This window comes from Ailuropoda melanoleuca, chromosome 6, assembly GCF_002007445.2.
Source record: "Ailuropoda melanoleuca isolate Jingjing chromosome 6, ASM200744v2, whole genome shotgun sequence".
NCBI classification, from domain to species: domain Eukaryota; kingdom Metazoa; phylum Chordata; class Mammalia; order Carnivora; family Ursidae; genus Ailuropoda; species Ailuropoda melanoleuca.
This window is the reverse complement of record NC_048223.1, coordinates 125,233,400-125,255,207: the sequence shown is the minus strand read 5'-3', so window position 1 is coordinate 125,255,207 and position 21,808 is coordinate 125,233,400. Positions and strand designations below refer to the sequence as shown.

The following is a 21,808-nucleotide window of genomic DNA, read 5'->3' as shown; positions in this document are numbered from 1 at the left end:
CTGACCCCTAAGATGAAGCAGGTGCTGTACAACCCTCCCCCACAAAAGGATGAAATCCTTTCCGGTCATCGGCAGCACGTTTTTGACACTGGGCTCCTTTCCATTCATTGCTGTATGAAATACATGGTTCAGTTGTGCTTTTGGGGGGTTTTCTAGTGCAAATTCTGGGCCTTACTGGCGGTTTATTAGTGTTGAAAGCAGTTACTGAGGAAAGATAGTCTAAACGTAAATGGCACATGACAGAGAGCAGAACTTACCTTTTCTTCTTGCAATCTTTCCTCCACTTGCTTGGAAGCTATTTCATGAGCTCTGAAGAGACTAATCGTGCTAGTTAGCTCTGGATCCAAAATGTTCCCATCTTCATCTCTCACCACCAAGTCCAGATCAAGAATTCTAGAACAAGAAGGATTCAGAACTTCATGGACACAAACCAAGGGCTTTGAAGTGTGCATTACTAACTACTATGTGAACAGCATGGACAGTTTAGAGCACACACCTGCTACATATATTTGGGGGAGGGGTGTGTGTATATATATATATATATAGCATGTATAGAGAGATAGAGTGTACATACATGCATATATAATATATAATACATACACACACACACACACACACATATACACAATGATTTACAAACCCGCGTGCCCAAATACTTAAAACTGGTGGTTGTAACATCATCACTGAGCTGGGGAGAAGAGGGAGGAAGAGCTGGAGGGGAGGCAAACCCACCATTCTATTTTGGTAAGTTTTTTTTTTTTTTTTTTTTAAAGATTTTATTTATTTGTCAGAGAGAGAGAGACAGCCAGCGAGAGAGGGAACACAAGCAGGGGGAGTGGGAGAGGAAGAAGCAGGCTCCCAGCGGAGGAGCATGATGTGGGGCTCGATCCCAGGACCCTGGGATCACGCCCTGAGCTGAAGGCAGACACTTAATGACTGAGCCACCCAGGTGCCCCTACAATCAGTTCTAATCCCCAAATTAGCCCATCAGAAGATCTTTGATAAAGACATTCTATTGTGTTTCGACACCAAACATGTGGAAGTTATCCATAATAACATTAAGCAACTTTCTGGCCAGATGGCTAGATGTAGTAGCCAATTTAAAGCACGAGCAGCATCTGTCTAATAAATCTGTCCATCTATATCTGGAAATGTCTTTTTGGCAACATTCTGTTTTCCCAAATCCAACAAAATTGTTAAGTGATTTTTAGCACAATTTTTATTTAAAGAATAAACAAAGACCATTATGTAAAGAAAGAAACCAGGAACTGTGCTATGTGATGTGTTTTGGTTTTCTTTTTAATAAGATATGAAGATCTTAACCACAGATGCCTTATACTTTGCCTTTGGGATTTTCTTCCTGTGATTAACAAGTCTATAGAAGCAGGAAATTTTCGGGTTTTTCTGTTTTTTAACTATACAGCAATGTAAAGAGTCTGTTGAAAGAAAGATAAATTTCAATGAAATAATGCCTTTAAAGAGTTTTAAGAGCAAAGTTGACTTGGTAATAAAGATTCCAACCAGACAAACTCATCTCTGACCTCTCTTCTCTGAAGGTCACACACCTGGACACGGGATACCGTGTCAAGCAGGATCACTCTGATAGATATGCTGGGCTGCTGCACCATTTGGAAGGCAGTCACAAAGACCTTGTTTTTCCCTGTGACTACTGAGCAAATCCACTGATGATGAAGCAGAAACAACTGGGTCTGTCAGCAATATAGGGGTAAACAGGCTTTTAAACAAATAGTCAGAGGCTTTTCGCCCTGCATGAAAACAGCCTCAGTAGTTGCAATGATTGTGGGGTGCCTCAAGAGGAACAGAAAGACATTTAAAAAAAAAAAAAAAAGGCTTTCAGGCTCTCATCAGTTGTCTCTGTAACATGTTTCACTAATGAGGTAAAGCCCCTCTCCCAAATATTACCACTCATCCAAACCCTGAACCTGCTCCTGGGAGGAGTCAGTGCTGGTGTGGGCGGGGTCAGTGCTGGTGTGGGCGGGGTCAGTGCTGGTGTGGGCGGGGTCAGTGCTAATGAGGTGGGGAGAGAATCCTTTCTTGCATAGGCAGAGCCAGTGATGGTGTAAGATGATCTACAAAGCACCTGGCTTTAGGAGGAGGGGCCCGAGGTCCTGCAGGCCACATAGAATCAAGTTCCCTGAGGAGCAGAGGCCCAGGCTATGTACCAGCCTGCTGCATACATCCAGCCATGTGCTCTTCCCCTCACTCCTGCCAGGACAGGTGATCACACCCATTTCACAAAAGAAGAAACCTAAGCTCAGAGAAACATCTAGAAGAACCCAGAGCCTGGATTCTGAACCAGAATCCTCTCATGGCAGAGTCCATGCTCTTTCCAGAATGCCACATGGAAAATGGTACAAGAAGGGGCCTGTCAGGGGTCTTCGCACCAACCATTCTGCATTTTTCTCAGCAACCAGTGCTCACGTGCCTCTGAATCCACAGTGAGCTTCCACCATGAAGGCAGATCTCAGCAGAGCAAGAGGGCAAAAAACTGTCCTGTTAAAGACTGTATTTCCGGTCAAAGCAGTAAATTATGTTTTGAAACACTTCCTTTCTTAACTAGATTGTTCCATGACATAATGTACTTTGGTTGCTTCCCACAGCCGAATTAAGCAGGTGGCTTCTGAACGTAAGTATAAAATACAATACTCCAAGAGAAAACAGAATCAAAGCTCCAAAAGTTTGGGTTTTTTTTAAGCAGGTCCTCATGAAATGGGTTTCCCTGCAACAATATCTACTATCCTACACACAGAAGTCTCTGACTTTTGGGAGGGGAGAGAGGGAGACACCTTCTTCTGTAGCCTTCTTAGTCCAAATACTACATCTAACTAATAATGTTGTTTTTATAAACTTTTCACACTTGGAAGGATGAAGTATTAGAAAACAAAATTATGTTATAATTCTGATTTTACAGGAAGGTTCTTTAGTTTACCCAAGGCACCTTTCAGCTGAACGGCTGGGGGCAAACCTCTCCCATTCTCTGAGCATACCATCCTAATGTGTAAAATGAGAGGTTCAGACTCACCCAGAAGTTCCCCAATCTGCTGTATAGCATGGTCCAACCCTATTTTTAAAAACTGCCATTTCCAGCCAGCATTTCACATCTTGGAAATCAGAATCTTAAGGAGTGGGTCCCACAATTCTATATTTTGAAAGCTGTCCAAGTGCTTCTGATATAAACCAGCATCTGGGAATCATGTGACCAGATCGTTTTTAAAGGCTTCCTGCAGCTCTGACATTACAGGAACAACGAAATAGCTATCCCGTGGGAAAGGGCGTGGCCTCACTCAGGTCACAGACTTGGCAAAATCAGAATGAAGCAGCCTGCTCCCGCTCGGCATCAGGCGGGCTTGTGAATGCCGAAACACACCGCGCTGTGGGCAGGGAGCGCACCGCTGCTGAAGGCGTTCAACCAGAGCTGAGTGCAAGCCCACTATAGATGGGAACGTTTGCAAAAGACATCCTTACACAAGGCAAAATTATCTGTTGTTTATCTGAGATTCCGATTTAGCGGGCTGTATTTTGGTCTGCCAAACCTGGTGCCCCTGGTCTGGTGATAAGTTTCAAGGTGACCTTTGATGTCCCTTCCAACTCTTACAACTTAGGTTCCACAAGGCGTCCTGGTGCTTGCTGCTGCACAAAGTACCCCCAGGTCTGGACCGGAAGTCAAATACTATGAGCCGCAAATAAAGCCCCTTGTCGTGAGAGAGTCACAGCAGTGTCATCTATGAAGAGTGAAAATGACAGGCCACCCCAGCCCCAGCTTCTCGGAGACAAGAACAGGTTTCGACAATGACTGAAAACTCCTGATTTTTAGAATCCAATAGAAAATAACTTAAAAATGAAAACTATGCCCTTATTTTGATGTTAAAACATTTTTTTATGATAAAATCTGATTTTAGCCTACTCAAGGCTTACGGTACTGTTATTATATTGGATAATTTAAGCATGGAATCATCTTTCCAATAAACAAACCTGTTTCCATAATCAATTTTGGCAGTGACCTTCTTCTTCAGTTCTTTGAGCTCGTCCTGCGGCAAAGTTCCAGAGAGAATCTGTGACCGCCACTCAATGAGGTCGTAGATCATGTGCCGGACACTTCGAAACATCTCCCTATTGTCTTGCTACACAGAGGGGAGAGAAGCCATGTGTAAAGCTTTATGTACAAAAAAAGCCCTGTGGATTGTTTTTCAAATACACGTGAAGTACACGCTTCTATGACGGGATTCAATCAGTGTCATAAGATCTTTCCAGCATGAAACAGGGACACGTGATATGGAGTCGGCTTCCTATCAGGCACTAAAGGATCAAAAGGATAAGAGGTAATGCACCATCTCCAATATTCCATCCAACGTTCCAGAGTATGTGCCACTGAATCGAGAGGTTAACCAGAGCAGAATCTGGGTGGGGAGCCGCAAACCCAGCCCATGACCTTCCAGGACGTGGCCCGTAGATGGGCCACCCCGAACTTCCCAGAGTCAGTTTGAGCCTAAAGATCCTGCCATGGAGTCTTCGACATTTTGAAGACTGGGCCCTGTGCCATTCTCAGCACACCAGGCAACCAACCGCCTGGGCCTGTTGTCAGCCGAGCTGCAGGGAACAGCATCACACGGGGACCACACGCGCAGTGCTTCATTCAGGGCAGACAGAGCGGTTCTGCCAGGAGTAAAATCTCAATCTACAAGCTCTCGGTGCATTGACATCAAAAGGAAAACACAAATAAATTCACATTTTTTTCACTGTCTACATATTTTGAGGGGGTTGATAATTCCCCCCCAAAAAAAAAACAACAGTTTTGCAACGGCCAAGAGTACAATTCATCAAGGAAAATAGGGATTGCCCCTTAACTCCTAAAAGAAGCGGGTGGTTTCCTCCATGAAAAGTGATCAAGGAGACACTTAATTTGATAAAATTCTAAATGTGGTCCGTATAAATATTAAAACGTGGCCGCTGCTCCTTTAAAATAAATTCTGCTCTACGTATCTGAACCTCTCATCCCACTATTCCTAGTACATGACCTTCTTTCTAGCAATTTCTAAGACCCCCACCACCAACCTGTCAGAGAACACCCCAAGACACTCTCCTGCACCCCACAGGCTCCTCATTATAGCATCATCCTAATGTTAATTTCTTAAATAACAACTAAACGGTCAAAATTAATGGTTTATTCCACAACTAGGTTTATTTCCTCTTACTAAATCATTTTTCTAAAGCCTTATTAAATATCTAAACTCTGTAATATTCTAACTTGTCTACAACCACAGAGCACAGCAAAAAACCAATTCATAGAAAAATACTGTAAGGAATTTCTTCTAGCATTGTACAAATCCAATAATGTAAGTCCACAAGAGGCAAACCTACATTTCTAAAAAGGAAGCCAAGGTGATGGCCAGGCATGCCTATCCCGGGCAGGAAGGCTAAAGCCGTGCCCACTAACGGATCAGTCAGCATCAGTCCTGTTTGTTTTGCTGCCATATTTTTGTTTAAAAATTGCTAAGTTGAACATGAAAGACCGACTACAAAATTGCTCAGATTTACACAAAACATTCATGGCTAACTTTACGCTTTTCGGTTTTTGAGAACATTTGATGACCAATTACTGCAAGTGCTTATTACTGTGCATTTACAAGAAACCACTGTATAATCAAAAACAACAAGCCTGCCCAGAGAGCAGCTGTGGGACTTTTGCAAGTTTTCTGTGTTCCCAAGAAATCGATGCACTGACTTATCTCCAGAGCCCTTGCTTTGTGCTGACAACATTAGCATATGAGAAATCAACACTCTGAATAGAAATACAGGCTTAACAAAAGGTAATCTTCTGCAAATATGAATTTATGTGCAAAGAAATGCCCCGAGGGAATAGGAAATGGAAGATGTCAGGAGTCTCAACCTCCCTGCCTTAATAAGGCTTCTTCCGTGATTGGGAGAACTGGACATTTGTACACAGAGCCAGAATGCAAACGGCTTCCCCACCTCAGTAACAGGCACACATTGGTCTAGAAGACTATGTAGTTTTACTCAAACGATAAGAGACAGACAATGGCACCAAAAAAAAAAAAAAAACAGTGATTGTTTTCTACTGCATCCATAAATAAGCAGCCATTACAGCTTAAAAGCAGATTTTAGTTTCCATGATCAAAGTATAAACATTGGGGGTACATCAATGCAGCCTGCCTAATGCTATCTTCCAAAGTGCTCCAGCAGCCTGTCTCCTGTTCTGCACGAGGAAGGGGAACCCCTTTACCAATGCTTTGTCACAGTGAGCACGGCCGCACCCCAACACAAAGCAGGTCCAAGAGGACAACAGCCCCCCAGGGAGGCCAGAGTAATGGCCCATATGGTGTTCTCTGCCCTGAGCATGACTCAGTACCCAAAGTTCTGCTTTTGAGGTTCCCAAGGAAAGGGGGGGAAAAAAATCCCATTGGTACAGCAAGGTCCAAAAAGACCATTATCTGTTTTTAAGCTTAGATTCAACATCCAGTTCTCTCACCACGTAGAGCTGCCTCCAGATGGTGGACCACTCCCGGAGAGTCGTGGTGACTTCCTGTACGAGCGGGAGGTCACCCGGGATGACCGTTTCATGTTGCCTAGGGGAAAAGAGGAAAGGACAGCCACGTTCATGGCTTCGTTAAAGTCTGCAAGTTGCAAATTCCAAATCCAGTCTACAGAATTAAATATTTAAGCAAACGGAGAGAAAATATACAAATAGATTGTGTCCACACATAGGAACACGCACACCTCTAAGAACAACAAGTAATATTTGTACAGAGCCTGAGTGTGTTCATACATGACCCTACATGTAAAGGCGTCTTCCTCATATGTCAAGGTAAGATGAAGGAGGCAAATAATATCCCATTAGAAGTCTTCAGAACGTCAAGGTCTGAGAGTACATACATTCATAATATGTGTACCCATCTATCTTATAGATGCCATCAATTATAACCAATCTGTGTGGTGTTAAGATACAGGTTTGGGTTAAAATGATTTTTACATTTCCATCATGCATAAAACTCATTATATGATAATACATGAAATAGTTCTCCTTGGCGAAACACTGATGAGGCTATATCTCTCACATGTCCGGAAGTACTCTATCTGATCCAACACTCGGCTTATCCCTTCCCTTTTCCCTGCACCCCGAAAGGTTAACCCCTGACTTATTCTTAACTTGCTATCTATTTGTGCTTTTTTTTTTTTTTAAATCATATCAGCCATTGTTTTCCAGTCACATGCTCTGTATCAGGCTCTGTGAGGTAGGACTTAGAATACTTAAAATTGAGGAAAAGATTGAAGGCAGGCTCGTGAAATTGGGCCACCTGGCCCCAGATGCCCTGAACAGACAAGACTCCAACCAGCATGGAATGTGCAGGGATTCTGAGACAGGTCCCACCCACGTATCTTGAACTGGCTGGAGCCGAGATCGGTGAGCGGGACTCATGCTTGGGCTCACATTGGGGTCTCGGCCTGCAATGACCCACTGAGAGTAGGGACTCCCAAAGGAAGAGACAGTGGAGTCCCTGAGAGAACACCAGTCTCCGTAGACAGGTCTGGCCATGTGCACCACCTGGAACAGCAGGGGCCAGACGTCTGAGGCAGAGGTGTGTATGGGACCACCCCCCACAAAATGGCTTTTAGGAATTCCCCTCTGACGGGACATCATCAGTGTCTATTACAGAATGTGGTTGTTACAGCAGCCCTGCCAAGTCTGTCACCAACGTTCCCAGTAAGGATGCTGATGCAAATGTGGTTCCATCACACTCAGCAAGGCCATCCTTAGAAAGCCTCTGGGGGGAAATTTCTCTTCTCTCAGGATCAGCATATGTGTCAACAACTGGGATGCTTCCATCCTCCAGATCCTGAGCTCATGCTGAATGCACTGGGCTCTTCCACTGGCTATCAGAAACTCGGAGCTCAACTAGACGCCCCTGCTCCTACCACATACAGAGGGCCTCACTGCTCATGCTGTGTCCTGGTCTCGGTTCTGCGTCGTTCTCACTTTCTCCCTCTTCACAGGCCTGATCTGTCCCTGGAACAAACACGCTGACTGGCTTGAATGTGTCTGATCTGGCTTCCTTGTATTATCATCTCTGTAACCACCTCATTACCTGCAAGGGGTCAGCAACGTACAAAGCCAACAGCGGCTGCCTCATAGGGTTGTCAATAAGACCTACGGAAAGAACATCATGCAGGGCATGGAAGAATGGGCAGAACCCGGCAGACACTCAGCCAATGGCGGTGGCTCTAAATGATCAAGCTGGACATGAAGGGACAAGTCAGGGCTGGTGGCCCCCATCCGGGCATCATCCACAGAGAGGAAACACAACAACACGGGCCATGTCAAACAGAGGGGCAACGCAGGGCCAGGAGAAGGGCAAGGAGAGCCCCCTGGGAGTAGTGGGCAGGGGGAAATAGGCTAGGAAGCAAGAGAAACAGGGTACGAAATCAACAGAATAGACAAGGGACTTCAGTGAAGGGGACAGCCACCAGTATGCAACACTGCAGGAAAGCGCCAGAAGAGCAGCCCTGAGAAGGCACTGGAAGCCCGGAAATTAGGAGGCCCTGGTAACCATGGGAGCATGGGAGAGCAGAGAAAAGGGAACTGCCTTGGTCATGGGGAAAAGGCAGAGAATCGGTGGCAGCTGGCACACAGCAATGAGGTAGAATGTCTAAGAGTGAAGTGGGCACAGAAACAGCAAACCCTGAAAGAGAGACAGGGTAACAACCCTGGAGGGCAAGGAGGCAGGTGGGGGTGGGATGACAGACTGGCCTGCCCTGGAAAGAAGGAAGGACTGTGGGGAGGGGAGGTCAATGTCTGCAGATCGCTGGAGGAAAGGAGGAGCCGTGAGACCACCTGTCAGGTCTGAAGGCAGGAGGGTCTTTGCAAGGAGGGAGACAGAAGGCAGCTGGGTGTGGGTGCGAGCAGCAGTGGGGAGGCAGGACCAGAGAAGCACTGTGGGGAGCAAACATACGGAGCCCCAACACATCAGCAGAGAAACCGTTTCTTAACTGCTTCTGTCTTCAGTGCACCATTCACACGCTCACCCTGGGGCATCTCCCACGAGCCCCAAGAACGGGAGCCAAAGTGTCTGTCTGTGTGGGTGTGACACCTCTCACTGAGAATGAAAATAATCTCTCATTCACTTTACTATTATGCTTCAAAATTACACTCTCCATATATTCATTTGTATACTCAGTGCTTTTTTACAAAAATTAATCACAGCGGACTTCTATATTGATTCTGATACAGACAGATGTAAAATACATTCAATGCACACTTCATTCCATGATTTCTATAACAAGAGTCAAAACTTTCCTTTTTTTTCCTTCCCTTTAAAACTCTGCACACAAAACTTTTTATCTATATAAAAAATTATCATATTACAGGTCATCCCCATCTATGCCTCTAAGTTATTTTCTTCATTTTAATTATGCATCATGCAACTTCAGAACCTGAGCTAGTCCTTTTCATATGTTAAAAGTACAGTGCTTGGAAAGGCAATTTTGTAATCAGCCAAAGAGATGTCATTATGCAGTAATCACATGATTAGTAATTTTATAATTTACATATTTAACTGAGGGTGAAGATATAGAAGAGACAAACAGGAAAACATTTTCATGCTCCTTCTTCCAAGCTCACACCTGGCTATTCATTTGCCATTCCTGCCTAATGGGTTCTCATTCTATAAAAGTCCTTTTAATGATCTTATACGTCCGTTTTACGACCTCTAAGAAACATACATCACAATTAGACAAAATGTAAATTCACACACGTCCCAATTTACCAACTGTTGCTTCACCCTAAACCCCATTTGTGTTAGAGCCTTCAAAGTTTTCCAGAAAAACAAACTCAAAGCAGGGGGGCTGGAGCCTCTACCCAAGGGGATCGCTCACAGAGAAGCACCGAGCACTGGGCCAATGCTACCCGAAATCGACATCAGGTCTAATGAGCACAGCTGCAGGTCCAGTGCTGACTTCAGACTTTTCAAAGGTCCAAAACCATGCTGTACACATGTCTCCATCTCAACCCCCTTTCTCTGCCCGGAACCCCTGTCCCATCGCAGTCACTCACACCCACATCCAACCCCCTAACAGGCCCTGCCATAGGGACGAGCAGCAAACCAAATACAATCGCTGTGTTTCTTCATTTAAACATTAAGACCAGACTCACCCTTTTCCTTCAACTATGGCTTCTTTAAGATGAATATATGAAGCAGGAAATATACCCTTGGGGGGAAAAAAAAAACAGTAATTTCATTATCAATTTGAATACCAACCGAAAATCAAAAACCACCCTGACAAAGTGAGGGTAGGGATGGCTGGATCGCTATTAATCCTGTAAGCCTCACGGTAAGTCTCACACACAGCAACACACAACACGGTGGGGCAAACAGGAAGTATAAACTCAGCCTGCTTAAGTTTCACGGAGACTACAGATGTCCTGGAAGAAAACAGAAGCGATCTGAGTGCAAGGAAAAAAGTGCACAGGGCTGTCCTGTGTCTTCCCCACAGGATGCACCTCAGGTCCCCAGCTGCCCTTGACCTAGGCAGATCAAAAGCCAGCAGGTGCCTAAAAACAATTTCTGATGATGGGCTTTGACAGTTCCTTCTTTCAAAAAAAGCTAAAATGGCCATGGAAAGTTGATTTCCACCATTTATGATCACGTATGCATGTAGGACTATTTACCTGACCCACAGATTCTCATCAATCTCTCAAAAGAGGGGCCATCTGAGAAAATACAGAAAGTGGGTGAATTCCACCCAACTTGCATGACTCCCAGAAACCAGTTTCCATAAACACAGCGCCCCGCAGCCCCCAAGTGCAGCACGCACAGGGGCCTAGCAGCACGGTGCGCCAGGGAGTTTCTCCAGGGCAAGGTCAGTGTCAGGTGCAGTCTGCCAAGTGCTAGGAGCTTTACCAAGACTGGCTGTCCTGCTTCCTAAGCAAACAAAACAGCCCCCTTGCTGGGGTGAGGCAGAAACGAGCCCCTGAAAGCAGGCAGTGGGGCAACAGGTGCTGGGACCCAGGGCTGCACAGCACAGCGGATACGGTCTCCCGTGTGAGATTTAGTGCTTGCGGCAGAAATCTACTCAGCAGCACTGGCGGTTTCCAGGCACCTGTTGTGTGAACAGGAGCCTCCGACTGGGTTTCCCTGGCATCTGGCCCCAAAGGATTTACACAGGAGGACCAGAAACCACAGCTACTAATCATGTTTGGGAGGGGCACGAGCACCATGGATTCTCGCTCCTCCTGCCTACGAGGAAAGCCGGAATTTCACATAAAGAATTATCACAGAGAGCAGTCGAGCAGAAAGACAGTGGCTGAGCAAGAAAGCGGACCAAAGGGCCCCAAGGCTGGGAGCTCCCCCAGGTCCCAGCTGTTCAGGACAGCCCCCAATCCCAGGATGCCTCCAAGAGCACACGGGATGTCAACGTGTGCACTCGGATGGAGGCACGAAGAGGACAAACAAGCCAGCGTCACCCGTGCCCACAAGAAAAGACACCCTCCCTCTCAGCAAACCTGCTCCCGGGCACCATGAAGCCACAGGAGGAGGGGACACACGTGGAGGCCTGAAATGAGCAATCCCTCCAGCCGGGGTCGTTCAAAATCAGTCCAGACAAACTACATCTGTGTGAATAGCTAGACAAGGGATGGTTCCAGAACACCTGGGAGTCTGGATGACTGGGGGCCAAGTCCCTTCTCTGCACTGCCCAGAAGCACCCACTACAACATCATAGTGTCTTTAAAGGCTGAAGAACTGCCTCGTCTTCCAACAAGGATTTGAGAAGAAACCATGCAGCTCAAGCTGGGCCCTTCGCAAATGAAGGCTACAAAGGACGAACAGCTCCCACCTGTCCAGCAGGGCCCAGCTGCAGGGTTTCTGGGGCAAGTAGGGCAGGAGGCCCTGTGCAGGAGCTGCCTGACATTGGAAGCCTGAAGTTACAGGCTCGGGACCACGTGAGGAGTCCAGTGCAACAAGGAGATCATGAGAGCAGGGTTAAGAAACAGAAGTAAAACGAACCATCTGCCAAGCATAGGTAGATATTAAAGTGTGTGAGTTCATGTGGACAGAGCCTAATCACAGCTTAGAATGGACATTATTTCAAAATCACAGAATAAAACCGGAGGGCCGTAATTAGGTTTTGTGAAGCTAAGAACGGAAAAGCCACAACAGAACTGTGTCAGGGAGTGTCCAGCACACGGACGGAGGCATAATTGCAGTCTGGCTTCAGAAGTTCAAAGAGCCATGCACGCAAACGGCCCTGGAAAGCAGAACCTTTCTTTTACAAGCAACTTAGGCAGTTTAAAAATAGTTCTATGCAAGAGGAAAACAAGCATTCATGAGCTTTTGCAAACCTGTTGTCATTGAGGATAATGTAAGACTGAAAATCATAAGCAATATTTTTTTTCTGAAGTCATTATACCCGGGTCCTTCTCTCCCACCTCCCGGCTTAAATAGGAGTGACATTCTACCAGGAAAAGAGGATTGCGCCTTTCATGACGACAGGTCAGCACTGCACCACAGCCCAGCAACGCCATCACGGAAGCAGAGCTGCTGTTTCTGAGTACACACAGTGTTCAAAAGAAAACAGGGTAGCCCACATGTCAGCCCACACATTGTTTAAGTTCAGAGAAAGAGAAAGAGAAAGAGATATATAAGGAAAACCCACAGACAAAAATGGGATGGGATTGATTTCCTCTCACGGTGTGATGAATGAATGGAAATGCACTGGGGTTCAGAGAAAAGGACTTACCTTCTTAGACTTTTTTCTTAAGGTGTAACCTCTGTACCACCCTAAACAAACACAAAGTTGCAACAGTTAGAAGGAGGAGACATCACCAGGCCCTCACAATACTGTGCTGTCCTGCAGAATTCATTGCTTTGCAGAACCAGGGAAGTCAGTCTGTCACCAGAATCCAATAATCCTAACACTGTGGAAATATGCTAGAAGGTCCCACAGAGTGCATCTCAAATCAGCCTGGCTAGTGACCTTCCCAAACACACTGCCAGCCCTTTCACTTCCATCTGCCACTGGAGGCCCTGAAGCTGTCAATTTGAAGTTAGGCAGCACCGTCCCAAGACGAAACATCATCCTTTTGACCACTCAACCCGGAGAGGGCTCCTTGGGTATACATTTCCCTATCTCTCCCTTGAACTGATTTGGATAGGGGTCACTGCCAAGTGCACATACCAACGTCCCCAGTTCATCAAGAACTGCCCACAACAGAGGACCTATTGAGCGCTAACTTCCTCCCTCCTCAATCCGGAGAGGCTGTGCCCTGGAGCAGTCGTGATCTCACAAAGTATGTCTGTGGTAAAGACTCAGCCCCCCACAGAAAGCCCAGACCCAGGAACATGGGCCCACCTAGCCCCGGGGGGTTGGCCTAGACTCAAGATCCTGCTGCCTCCAAGAGGGGGGGAAAGCTGATGATGGGCATGCTACAGCTGTCAGCATGATGTAAGTGCTTACTAGTAGCGGCCAGTGGATGGCAGAGCAGCTCTGACCACACTCCTGGAACCTCCCCTCAAGCCTAGGGCAGAAACTGTCCCTGCAGATACCCTGGGAGTGCACGGCCTGCCACCAGCCACCCAACAGCCCCACAGCCCCACCTCCCACGAGACCTCCGGGGATGCTTCCTTACCCCAAACACCCTCAAGTTGCTCTGGCCACCGTGCTCAGGGGAAGTGAATCCAAAGCTCAGACAAATTCTAACTCTGCCCACAGGAGCAAAAGGACCCGGTCAGAGAATTACAGGAGTACTCAGAGAGTGCAAGTTGGGTAAATTCCCAGAGAAGAAGCAAATATTAGGCTCTTACACAGTATCAGAAAGTCAAAGCTCAGAAACCAGAGATGTCTGCGTGAGCTCAGAATATTGCCCCAAGGACAGCACCCTCTTAAACAGCAATCATGTTACCAACCAGAGGAGAGGAGGACGAGCACAGACCAGAAAGGGATGGGGTGGAAATGAGCAAAGTCCTCAAGGGATTATTAACAGATGCTCTCCAAGCATTCAGAACAGGAGTCGGACATTCCCAAGATCCTTACAGAGGATGTGCTAAGACCAAGTGGTGAGCACTTGGCTTTCTTGACAAAGGGGCTCAGCAGATGCAGCAGGGGCACTGAAGATGCGGACCGTCTAGATTCCAGTCGCACATGTGGACATTATCTCCGGAGAGCCATACTAACTACTTCACTGGTTCCTGCGCCGGCCCAGAGTCTGTGCCCATCTAGGGCAGTGTTCACAGGCAGTGAAATGGAGAAAGACAGGAGGGCTATGCAGTCCTGGCCTACATCTAGAGCCAAATAAAGGCTGTACTGATTCAGTTTTAAGGATGGTCTTCCACACCGTCATTATAACCTTCTCACATCTCATTAACATGCCATTTCATTTCTGAAACTGACAAGGGATGAATGTCCTAGAACATATAAGGAAAGAAAAGACTGTGACAAGTAAAAGACAGAAACCAAGTAAAAAAGAGCCACACTTATCAAAAGTGTATAGAAAGAGCCCAAGGACTTACCCACGTATGAAGAGATTGCTCAAACTTAAAATGAGACAAAATTTTACGGCACAAACTTGAGTGGTGAAAATTGTACCATTGCAGAATATGGACAGCGCCCGGTGCTGGGGAGAAGTGGAGCCTGCATCAATCAAACGGGGGCAGCCACCCCTACTTATCCGAAGTATCTGTCCCCACAGCCTGCAACCAGCAACCCCCATCCTGGGAATGCACCCCTGGGAAAGATGTGCGAACGCCCATCCGTGCACGGCGGGACAGCTGCAGCATGCCCAAGGCAGCGTGACGTAGGGGGATGCACATGGATATCTGAGTGCCCAGACCAGGAAGGCTGTCAGTGAAACACGGGGAGTGTGCACACAGCAGTAGGAGCCGTGAACTAAACATACGCTAAAAATAAACAGGAGTGCATCTTGGAAATACAGCACTGGGGGCGCCTGGGTGGCACAGCGGTTAAGCGTCTGCCTTCGCTCAGGGCGTGATCCCGGCGTTATGGGATCGAGCCCCACATCAGGCTCCTCTGCTATGAGCCTGCTTCTTCCTCTCCCACTCCCCCTGCTTGTGTTCCCTCTCTCGCTGGCTGTCTCTATCTCTGTCAAATAAATAAATNGAAATACAGCACTGAATAAAAAAGTAACAAACAGAGTGAGAACTACACCCACATTTATATACATGAAAAAAACATGCATGCCAAACAGTACAAAAACACAGGCGAGCAAAAAACTCCACTTCAAACACAGTAAAAGTGTTTTCAATGGGAAGAGGGAGAAGAAAGGGGTGAGCCATGGGGATAAAAGGTAGGGAGACTTTTTTTTTTAATGTTATAATAATAGATGCAGTTTCTTTTTTTTTTTAATGATTTTTTATTATATTATGTTAATCACCATACAGTATATCCCCGGATTCCGACGTAAAGTTCGATGCTTCATTAGTTGCGTATAACACCCAGTGCACCATGCAATACGTGCCTTCCTTACTACCCATCACCAGTCTATCCCATTCCCCTCCCTCCCCTGAAGACTTCAGTTTGTTTCTCATAGTCCATAGTCTCTCATGTTTCATTCCCCCTTCTCATTTCCCCCCTTCTTTATCCCTTTCTTCCCCTACCGATCATTCTAGTTCTTATGTTCCATAGATGAGAGAAATCATATGATAATTGTCTTTCTCTGCTTGACTTATTTCACTTAGCATTATCTCCTCCAGTGCCGTCCATGTTGCAGCAAATGTTGAGAATTCGTTCTTTCTGATAGCTGAGTAATATTCCATTGTATATATGGACCACAGCTTCTTAATCCAGTCATCTGTTGAAGGGCATCTCGGCTCCTTCCATGATTTAGCTATTGTGGCCATGCTGCTATGAACATTGGGGTGCATATGGCCCTTCTCTTCACTACATCTGTAATCTTTGGGGTAAACACCCAGTAGTGCAATGGCTGGGTCATAGGGTAGTTCAATTTTTAACTTTTTAAGGGACCTCCACACTGTTTTCCAGAGTGGCTGTACCAACTTGCATTCCCACCAACAATGTAGGAGGGATCCCCTTTCTCCACATCCTCTCCAACAATTGTTGTTTCTTGCCTTGTCTATCTTTGCCATTCTAACTGGCGTAAGGTGGTATCTCAGTGTGGTTTTGATTTGAATTTCCCTGATGGCTAATGATTTTGAACATTTTTTCATGTGTCTGTTAGCCATTTGTATGTCTTCATTGGAAAAGTGTCTGTTCATATCTTCTGCCCATTTTATGATTTGTTTATTTGTTTCTCGTGTATTGAGTTTGAGAAGTTCTTTGTAGACCTTGGATACCAGTCCCTTATCTGTAGTGTCATTTGCAAATATCTTCTCCCATTCCGTGGGCTGCCTCTTAGATTTTTTGATTGTTTCCTTGGCTGTGCAGAAGCTTTTTATCTTGATGAAGTCCCATAAGTTCATTTTATCTTTTATTTCTCTTGCCTTTGGCGATGTGTCGTGAAAAAGGTTGCTCTGGCCGATGTCATAGAAGTTGTTGCCTATGTTCTCCTCTAGAATTTTGATGGATTCCTGTCTCACATTGAGGTCTTTCATCCATTTGGAGTTTATTTTTGTGTATGGTGTGAGAGAGTGGTCAAGTTTCATTCTTTTGCATGTAGCTGTCCAATTTTCCCAGCACCATTTATTGAAGAGACTGTCTTTTTTCCACCGGATGTTTTTTCCTGCTTTATCAAAGATTAGTTGCCCAAAGAGCCGAGGGTCCATTTCTGGGTTCTCTATTCTGTTCCATTGGTCGATGTGTCTGTTTTTGTGCCAGTACCATGCTGTCTTTGTGATCACAGCTTTGTAGTACAGCTCGAAATCCGGCATTGTGATGCCCCCAGCTTTGTTTTTCCTTTTCAACAGTTCCTTGGAGATTCGGGGCCTTTTCTGGTTCCATACAAATTTAAGGACTATTTGTTCCAGTTCTTTGAAAAATGTCCTCGGTATTTTGATCGGGATAGCATTGAAAGTGTAGATTGCTCTGGGTAGTATGGACATTTTAACTATGTTAATTCTTCCAATCCATGAGCATGGAATATTTTTCCATCTTTTTATGTCTTCCTCAATATCTTTCAAAAGTGATCTATAGTTTCTAGGATATAGGTCCTTTACGTCTCTGGTTAAGTTAATTCCAAGGTAACGTATGGTTTTTGGTGTTATTGTAAATGGGATGGATTCCCTAATTTCTCTTTCTTCAGTCTCGTTATTCGTGTATAGAAATGCAACTGATTTCTGGGCATTGATTTTGTATCCTGCCACCTTACTGAATTGTTCTATAACTTCTAATAGTTTGGGAGTGGATTCCTTTGGGTTTTCCATATAGAGTATCATGTCATCTGCAAAGAGAGACAGTTTGACTTCTTCTTTGCCGATTTGGATACCTTTGATCCCTTTTTGTCTTCTGATTGCTGTTGCAAGGACTTCTAGTACTATGTTGAATAATAGTGGCGAGAGTGGGCATCCTTGTCGTGTTCCTGATCTTAAGGGAAAGGCTTCCAGCTTTTCCCCATTGAGAATAATGCTTGCAGTAGGCTTTTCATAGATGGCTTTTATGAGATTGAGAAATGTACCCTCTATTCCTACACTCTGAAGGGTTTTAATCAGGAAAGGATGCTGTATTTTGTCAAATGCTTTTTCTGCATCAATTGAGAGGATCATATGGTTCTTGAGTCTTTTCTTGTTGATATGATGTATCACATTGATTGATTTGCGAGTGTTGAACCATGCTTGCATCCCAGGTATGAATCCCACTTGGTCATGATGGATAATCCTTTTAATGTACTGTTGGATTCTATTAGCAAGGATCTTGTTGAGGATTTTGGCATCCATATTCATTAGAGAAATCGGTCTGTAATTCTCCTTTTTGAGGGGGTCTTTGCCTGGTTTGGGGATCAAGGTAATATTAGCCTCATAGAATGAGTTTGGTAGCTTTCCTTCTGTTTCTATTTTTTGAAATAGCTTTAGGAGAATAGGTATTATTTCTTCTTTGAATGTTTGGTAGAATTCCCCAGGAAAACCGTCTGGGCCTGGAGTTAAAATCTTAAAAAAAATAAAAAAATAAATAAAAAATAAAAAATAAAAAAAAAAAAAGAAAAAGAAATCAATTTCTTCCTGTTTCAGTCTTGGTAGTTTATAGGTTTCCAGGAAGGCCTCCATCTCTTCCAGATTGCTTAGTTTATTGGCNCAGATTGTTTAGTTTTTTGGCATATAGCTGTTGATAAAAGTTTCTAATAATCCTTGCAATTTCAATGGTGCTGGTCGTGACCTCTCCCTTTTCAGTCATAATTTTAATAATCTCAGTCCTTTCTCTTTTCTTTTGGATAAGTCTTGCCAGTGGTCTGTCAATGCTATTGATTCTCTCAAAGAACCAGCTTCTAGTCCTGTTGATCTGCTCTACTGTAACTCTGGTTTCTAATTCATTGATTTCTGCTCTAATTTTGGTCAACTGCTGCCTCGTGAGTGGATTAGGCCTGTCCCTCTGTTGCTGTTCCAGCTTCTTGAGGTGAGAATATAAAAACTGCATTTTAGATTTTTCTATTCTTTTGAGTGAGGCTTGGATGGCTATGTATTTCCCCCTTAGGACTGCCTTTGCAGTATCCCATAGGTTTTGGACCGTTGTGTATTCATTCTCGTTGGTCTCCATAAATTGTTTAATTTGTTTTTTGATTTCCTGGTTTATCGAGTCATTCTTGAGCAGGATGGTTCTTATTCTCCAAGTGCTTGAGTTTCTTCCAAATTTTTCCTTGTGGTTGAGTTCCAATTTCAGAGCGTTATGGTCTGAGAATATGCAGGGNTGGTCTGAGAATATGCAGGGGATAATTTCAATCTTTTGGTATTGGCTGAGACCTGTTTTGTGTCCCAGAGCATGATCTATTCTTGAGAATGTTCCATGGGCATTTGAATAGAATGAGTATTCTTTGGTTCTGGGGTGTAGTGTTCTATATATATCTATGAGGTCCAACTCGTCGAGTATGGCATTCAAAGCCTTTGATTCTTTGCTTAGTTTTTGCCAGGGTGTTCTGTCTATTTCTGATAGTGGGGTGTTGAGGTCCCCTACTATTACTGTGTTCTTATCTATATGTCTCTTTATTTTGGTTAAGAGTTGGCTTGTGTATCTTGGTGCTCCCCTGTTGGAGGCATATATATTTATAATTGTCAGATACACTTGTTGAATACTTCCTTTAAGAATAATATAGTGCCCTTCTGTGTCTCTACCTATAGCCTTTCTTTTGAGGTCCATTTGCATGAAAGATGGTACTCCATCCCCTTACTCTAAGTCTGAACGCATCTTTGGGTTCAAAATGAGTCGCTTGTAGACAGCAAATGGATGGGTCATGTCTTTTTATCCAATCTGCAACCCTGTGGCGTTTTATGGGAGAGTTTAAGCCATTTAGATTGATAGAGATTATTGACAGATATGATTTTAATGATGCCATTTCTCTTTAAAGTCTTTGTATCGGTTGTGACTTGCTGCTCTGTATCACTCTTGGGGCCTTTTTACCTTTATAGAGCCCCCCTTAATATCTCCTGTAGGGCTGGTTTCGTGGTTACGAAATTGGTTAATGATTGGCGATTTTGGAACGTCTTTATTTCTCCATCAATTCTGAATGACAGCTTTGCTGGATAAAGGATCCTTGGCTGCATGTTTTTCTCTGAAAGAGCTTTAAAAATGCCCCCCCAAGCCTTTCTCTCATTCCAGGTCTCTGTAGACAGGTCTGACGTAATCCTGATACCTTTGCCTTGGTACGTGAGAAATTTCTTTGCCCTGGCCGCTTTCAATACTGTATCCTTGGATCTAATATTTGCGAATTGCACTATGACATGCCGTGGCGTAGGTTTGTCCTGGTTGAGCTTGGATGGGGTCCTCTCCGCCTCTTGGACACGAATGTTTGTTTCCCTTGCTAGATTAGGGAAGTTTTCAGCTACAATTTGTTCAAATATCTCTTCTAGACCTCTGTTTTTCTCCACCCCTTCAGGGATGCCGATGATTCTGACATTGGATCGTTTCATAGAGTCAGTAATCTCCCGTAATCTACATTCGTGGGCGTGGATTTTTTTAAGACCAGCTTCTATTTTCGTTTTTTCTTCTACTAACCCATCCTCCAATTCGCTAACGCGTTCCTCTGCCTCGGTGACCCTGGCCGTCAGAGCCTCTAGTTTTGACTGTATTTGGCCCACTGAGTTTTTAATTTCTGTCAGATTCGCTCTCATTTCTGCCCTTAGGGATTCTATATTCTCAGCAACGCTTTCTCTGATGCTTTTTTCAAGTTTACTCATCATCTTGACCATTGTTGCTCTGAATTCCATTTCTGATAATTGGGATACATCCGTATGTATTAATTCTGTGGCCGAGGCCAATTCTGTGGCAGAGGCCACAGACTCATTATCTTTTCTTTGCTGGGGGGGACTTCTCCTTCTCGTCATTCTGATGAAGAGAGATTNCCTGCATTTGGCTCATAGAATTTTTAATTCCTGTCAGATTCGCTCTCATTTCCGTCCTTAGGGATTCTATATTCTCAGTAACATTTTTGTTAATACTTTTTTCAAGTTTACTCATCATCTTGACCATTGTTGCTCTGAATTCCATTTCTGATAATTGGGATACATCCGTATGTATTAATTCTGTGGCCGAGGCCAATTCTGTGGCAGAGGCCACAGACTCATTATCTTTTCTTTGCTGGGGGGGACTTCTCCTTCTCGTCATTCTGATGAAGAGAGATTGCAGGGTTGTCCAGAGCCCAAGTGTTGACTGGGACCCAGGCCGTGCGCCCTTGTTTTATAGAGATCTTAGGGATGTGGGCTTCTTCCTTAAAGAGTTTATTTATTTATTTGAGAGAGAGAGAGACAGTCAGCAAGAAAGGGAACCCAAGCAGAGGAGNCAAGAGGAAGAAGCAGGCTCCCAGCAGAGGAGCCCAATGAGGGACTCCTTTCCGGAATGCCGGGATCACGCCCTAAGCTGAGGACAGGTGCTCAAGGACTGCACCACCCACGTGTCCTGGGTTGTGGGCTTCTTGATTTTTCAGCCTGCCTTCTGGGGGAGGGGCCTGCCTGCAGGTACTCAGAAAACCCTGTTTGGGTAGAGTCTCTGTGTCCCTTGCGAGGGGGGATGGGGANGGGACGGGCACGCTGTGAGCCGGTATTTCCGGGTTTTTGTTCTCTGGCGGCTTTCCCTGGCGGTCTGCTGTGCCTCTTCTGAGAGTCAGAGCAGCAGCAGCCGAATCTCAGCCTCTGTCTCAGAACAGAGGGATCGCAGCCCGTTCTCCACTGATGTTCTGGCCACTTTAACTGTTACTGTCGGTGCTGCTCAACCCAGCAGCGTCCCAAGATGTGCACCCCACACCCGGCGTCCCAGCCCTCACTTCCAGGGCCAGCGCGTCTCTGTCCTTTGTGTTTCTAACCCCGCCCCGGCGTCCCAGCCCTCACTTCCAGGGCCAGCGCGTCTCTGTCCTTTGTGTTTCTAACGCCGCCAGCCGCCCCGCGCGCGCTCCCGGAGCTCCCGGTCTCAGTCTGGATCCAGTGATCACACCGGAGTTCCGTAGTTCCGTGAGAAGTCTGGTGGCGCGCGCTCCCGGCTCACAGTCTCAGTCTGCTGTCTCGCGGGTGCCGGTCCACGAGTCCCCCCACTCCCCGGTGCAGGTGCCTACCGCTTCCCGGCGCCCGAACGTGGCGGCTCCCTCCCCCTTCCGTTTATCTTCCGATATCTGTGCGTGGTTTCACGGTTCCCCGCTTCGCACCTCAATACTCAGCACTGGAGATGTTCA

At 45.4% G+C, this 21,808-nt stretch overlaps 1 protein-coding gene across 1 annotated transcript in view; it reads right to left on the bottom strand.

The window, feature by feature from the left end:
* DOCK1 (dedicator of cytokinesis 1) overlaps nucleotides 1-21,808 on the bottom strand; it is a 468,169-nt gene that overhangs the window by 424,790 nt on the left and 21,571 nt on the right. Inside the window, exons 3-7 of the mRNA XM_034663641.1 lie at nucleotides 12,772-12,812; nucleotides 10,187-10,242; nucleotides 6,509-6,605; nucleotides 3,994-4,142; nucleotides 258-393 (exon numbers count right to left, since the gene is read on the bottom strand). Coding sequence (XP_034519532.1) covers nucleotides 258-393; nucleotides 3,994-4,142; nucleotides 6,509-6,605; nucleotides 10,187-10,242; nucleotides 12,772-12,812 — 479 coding nt within the window. The remainder of the gene's footprint in view (nucleotides 1-257; nucleotides 394-3,993; nucleotides 4,143-6,508; nucleotides 6,606-10,186; nucleotides 10,243-12,771; nucleotides 12,813-21,808) is intronic.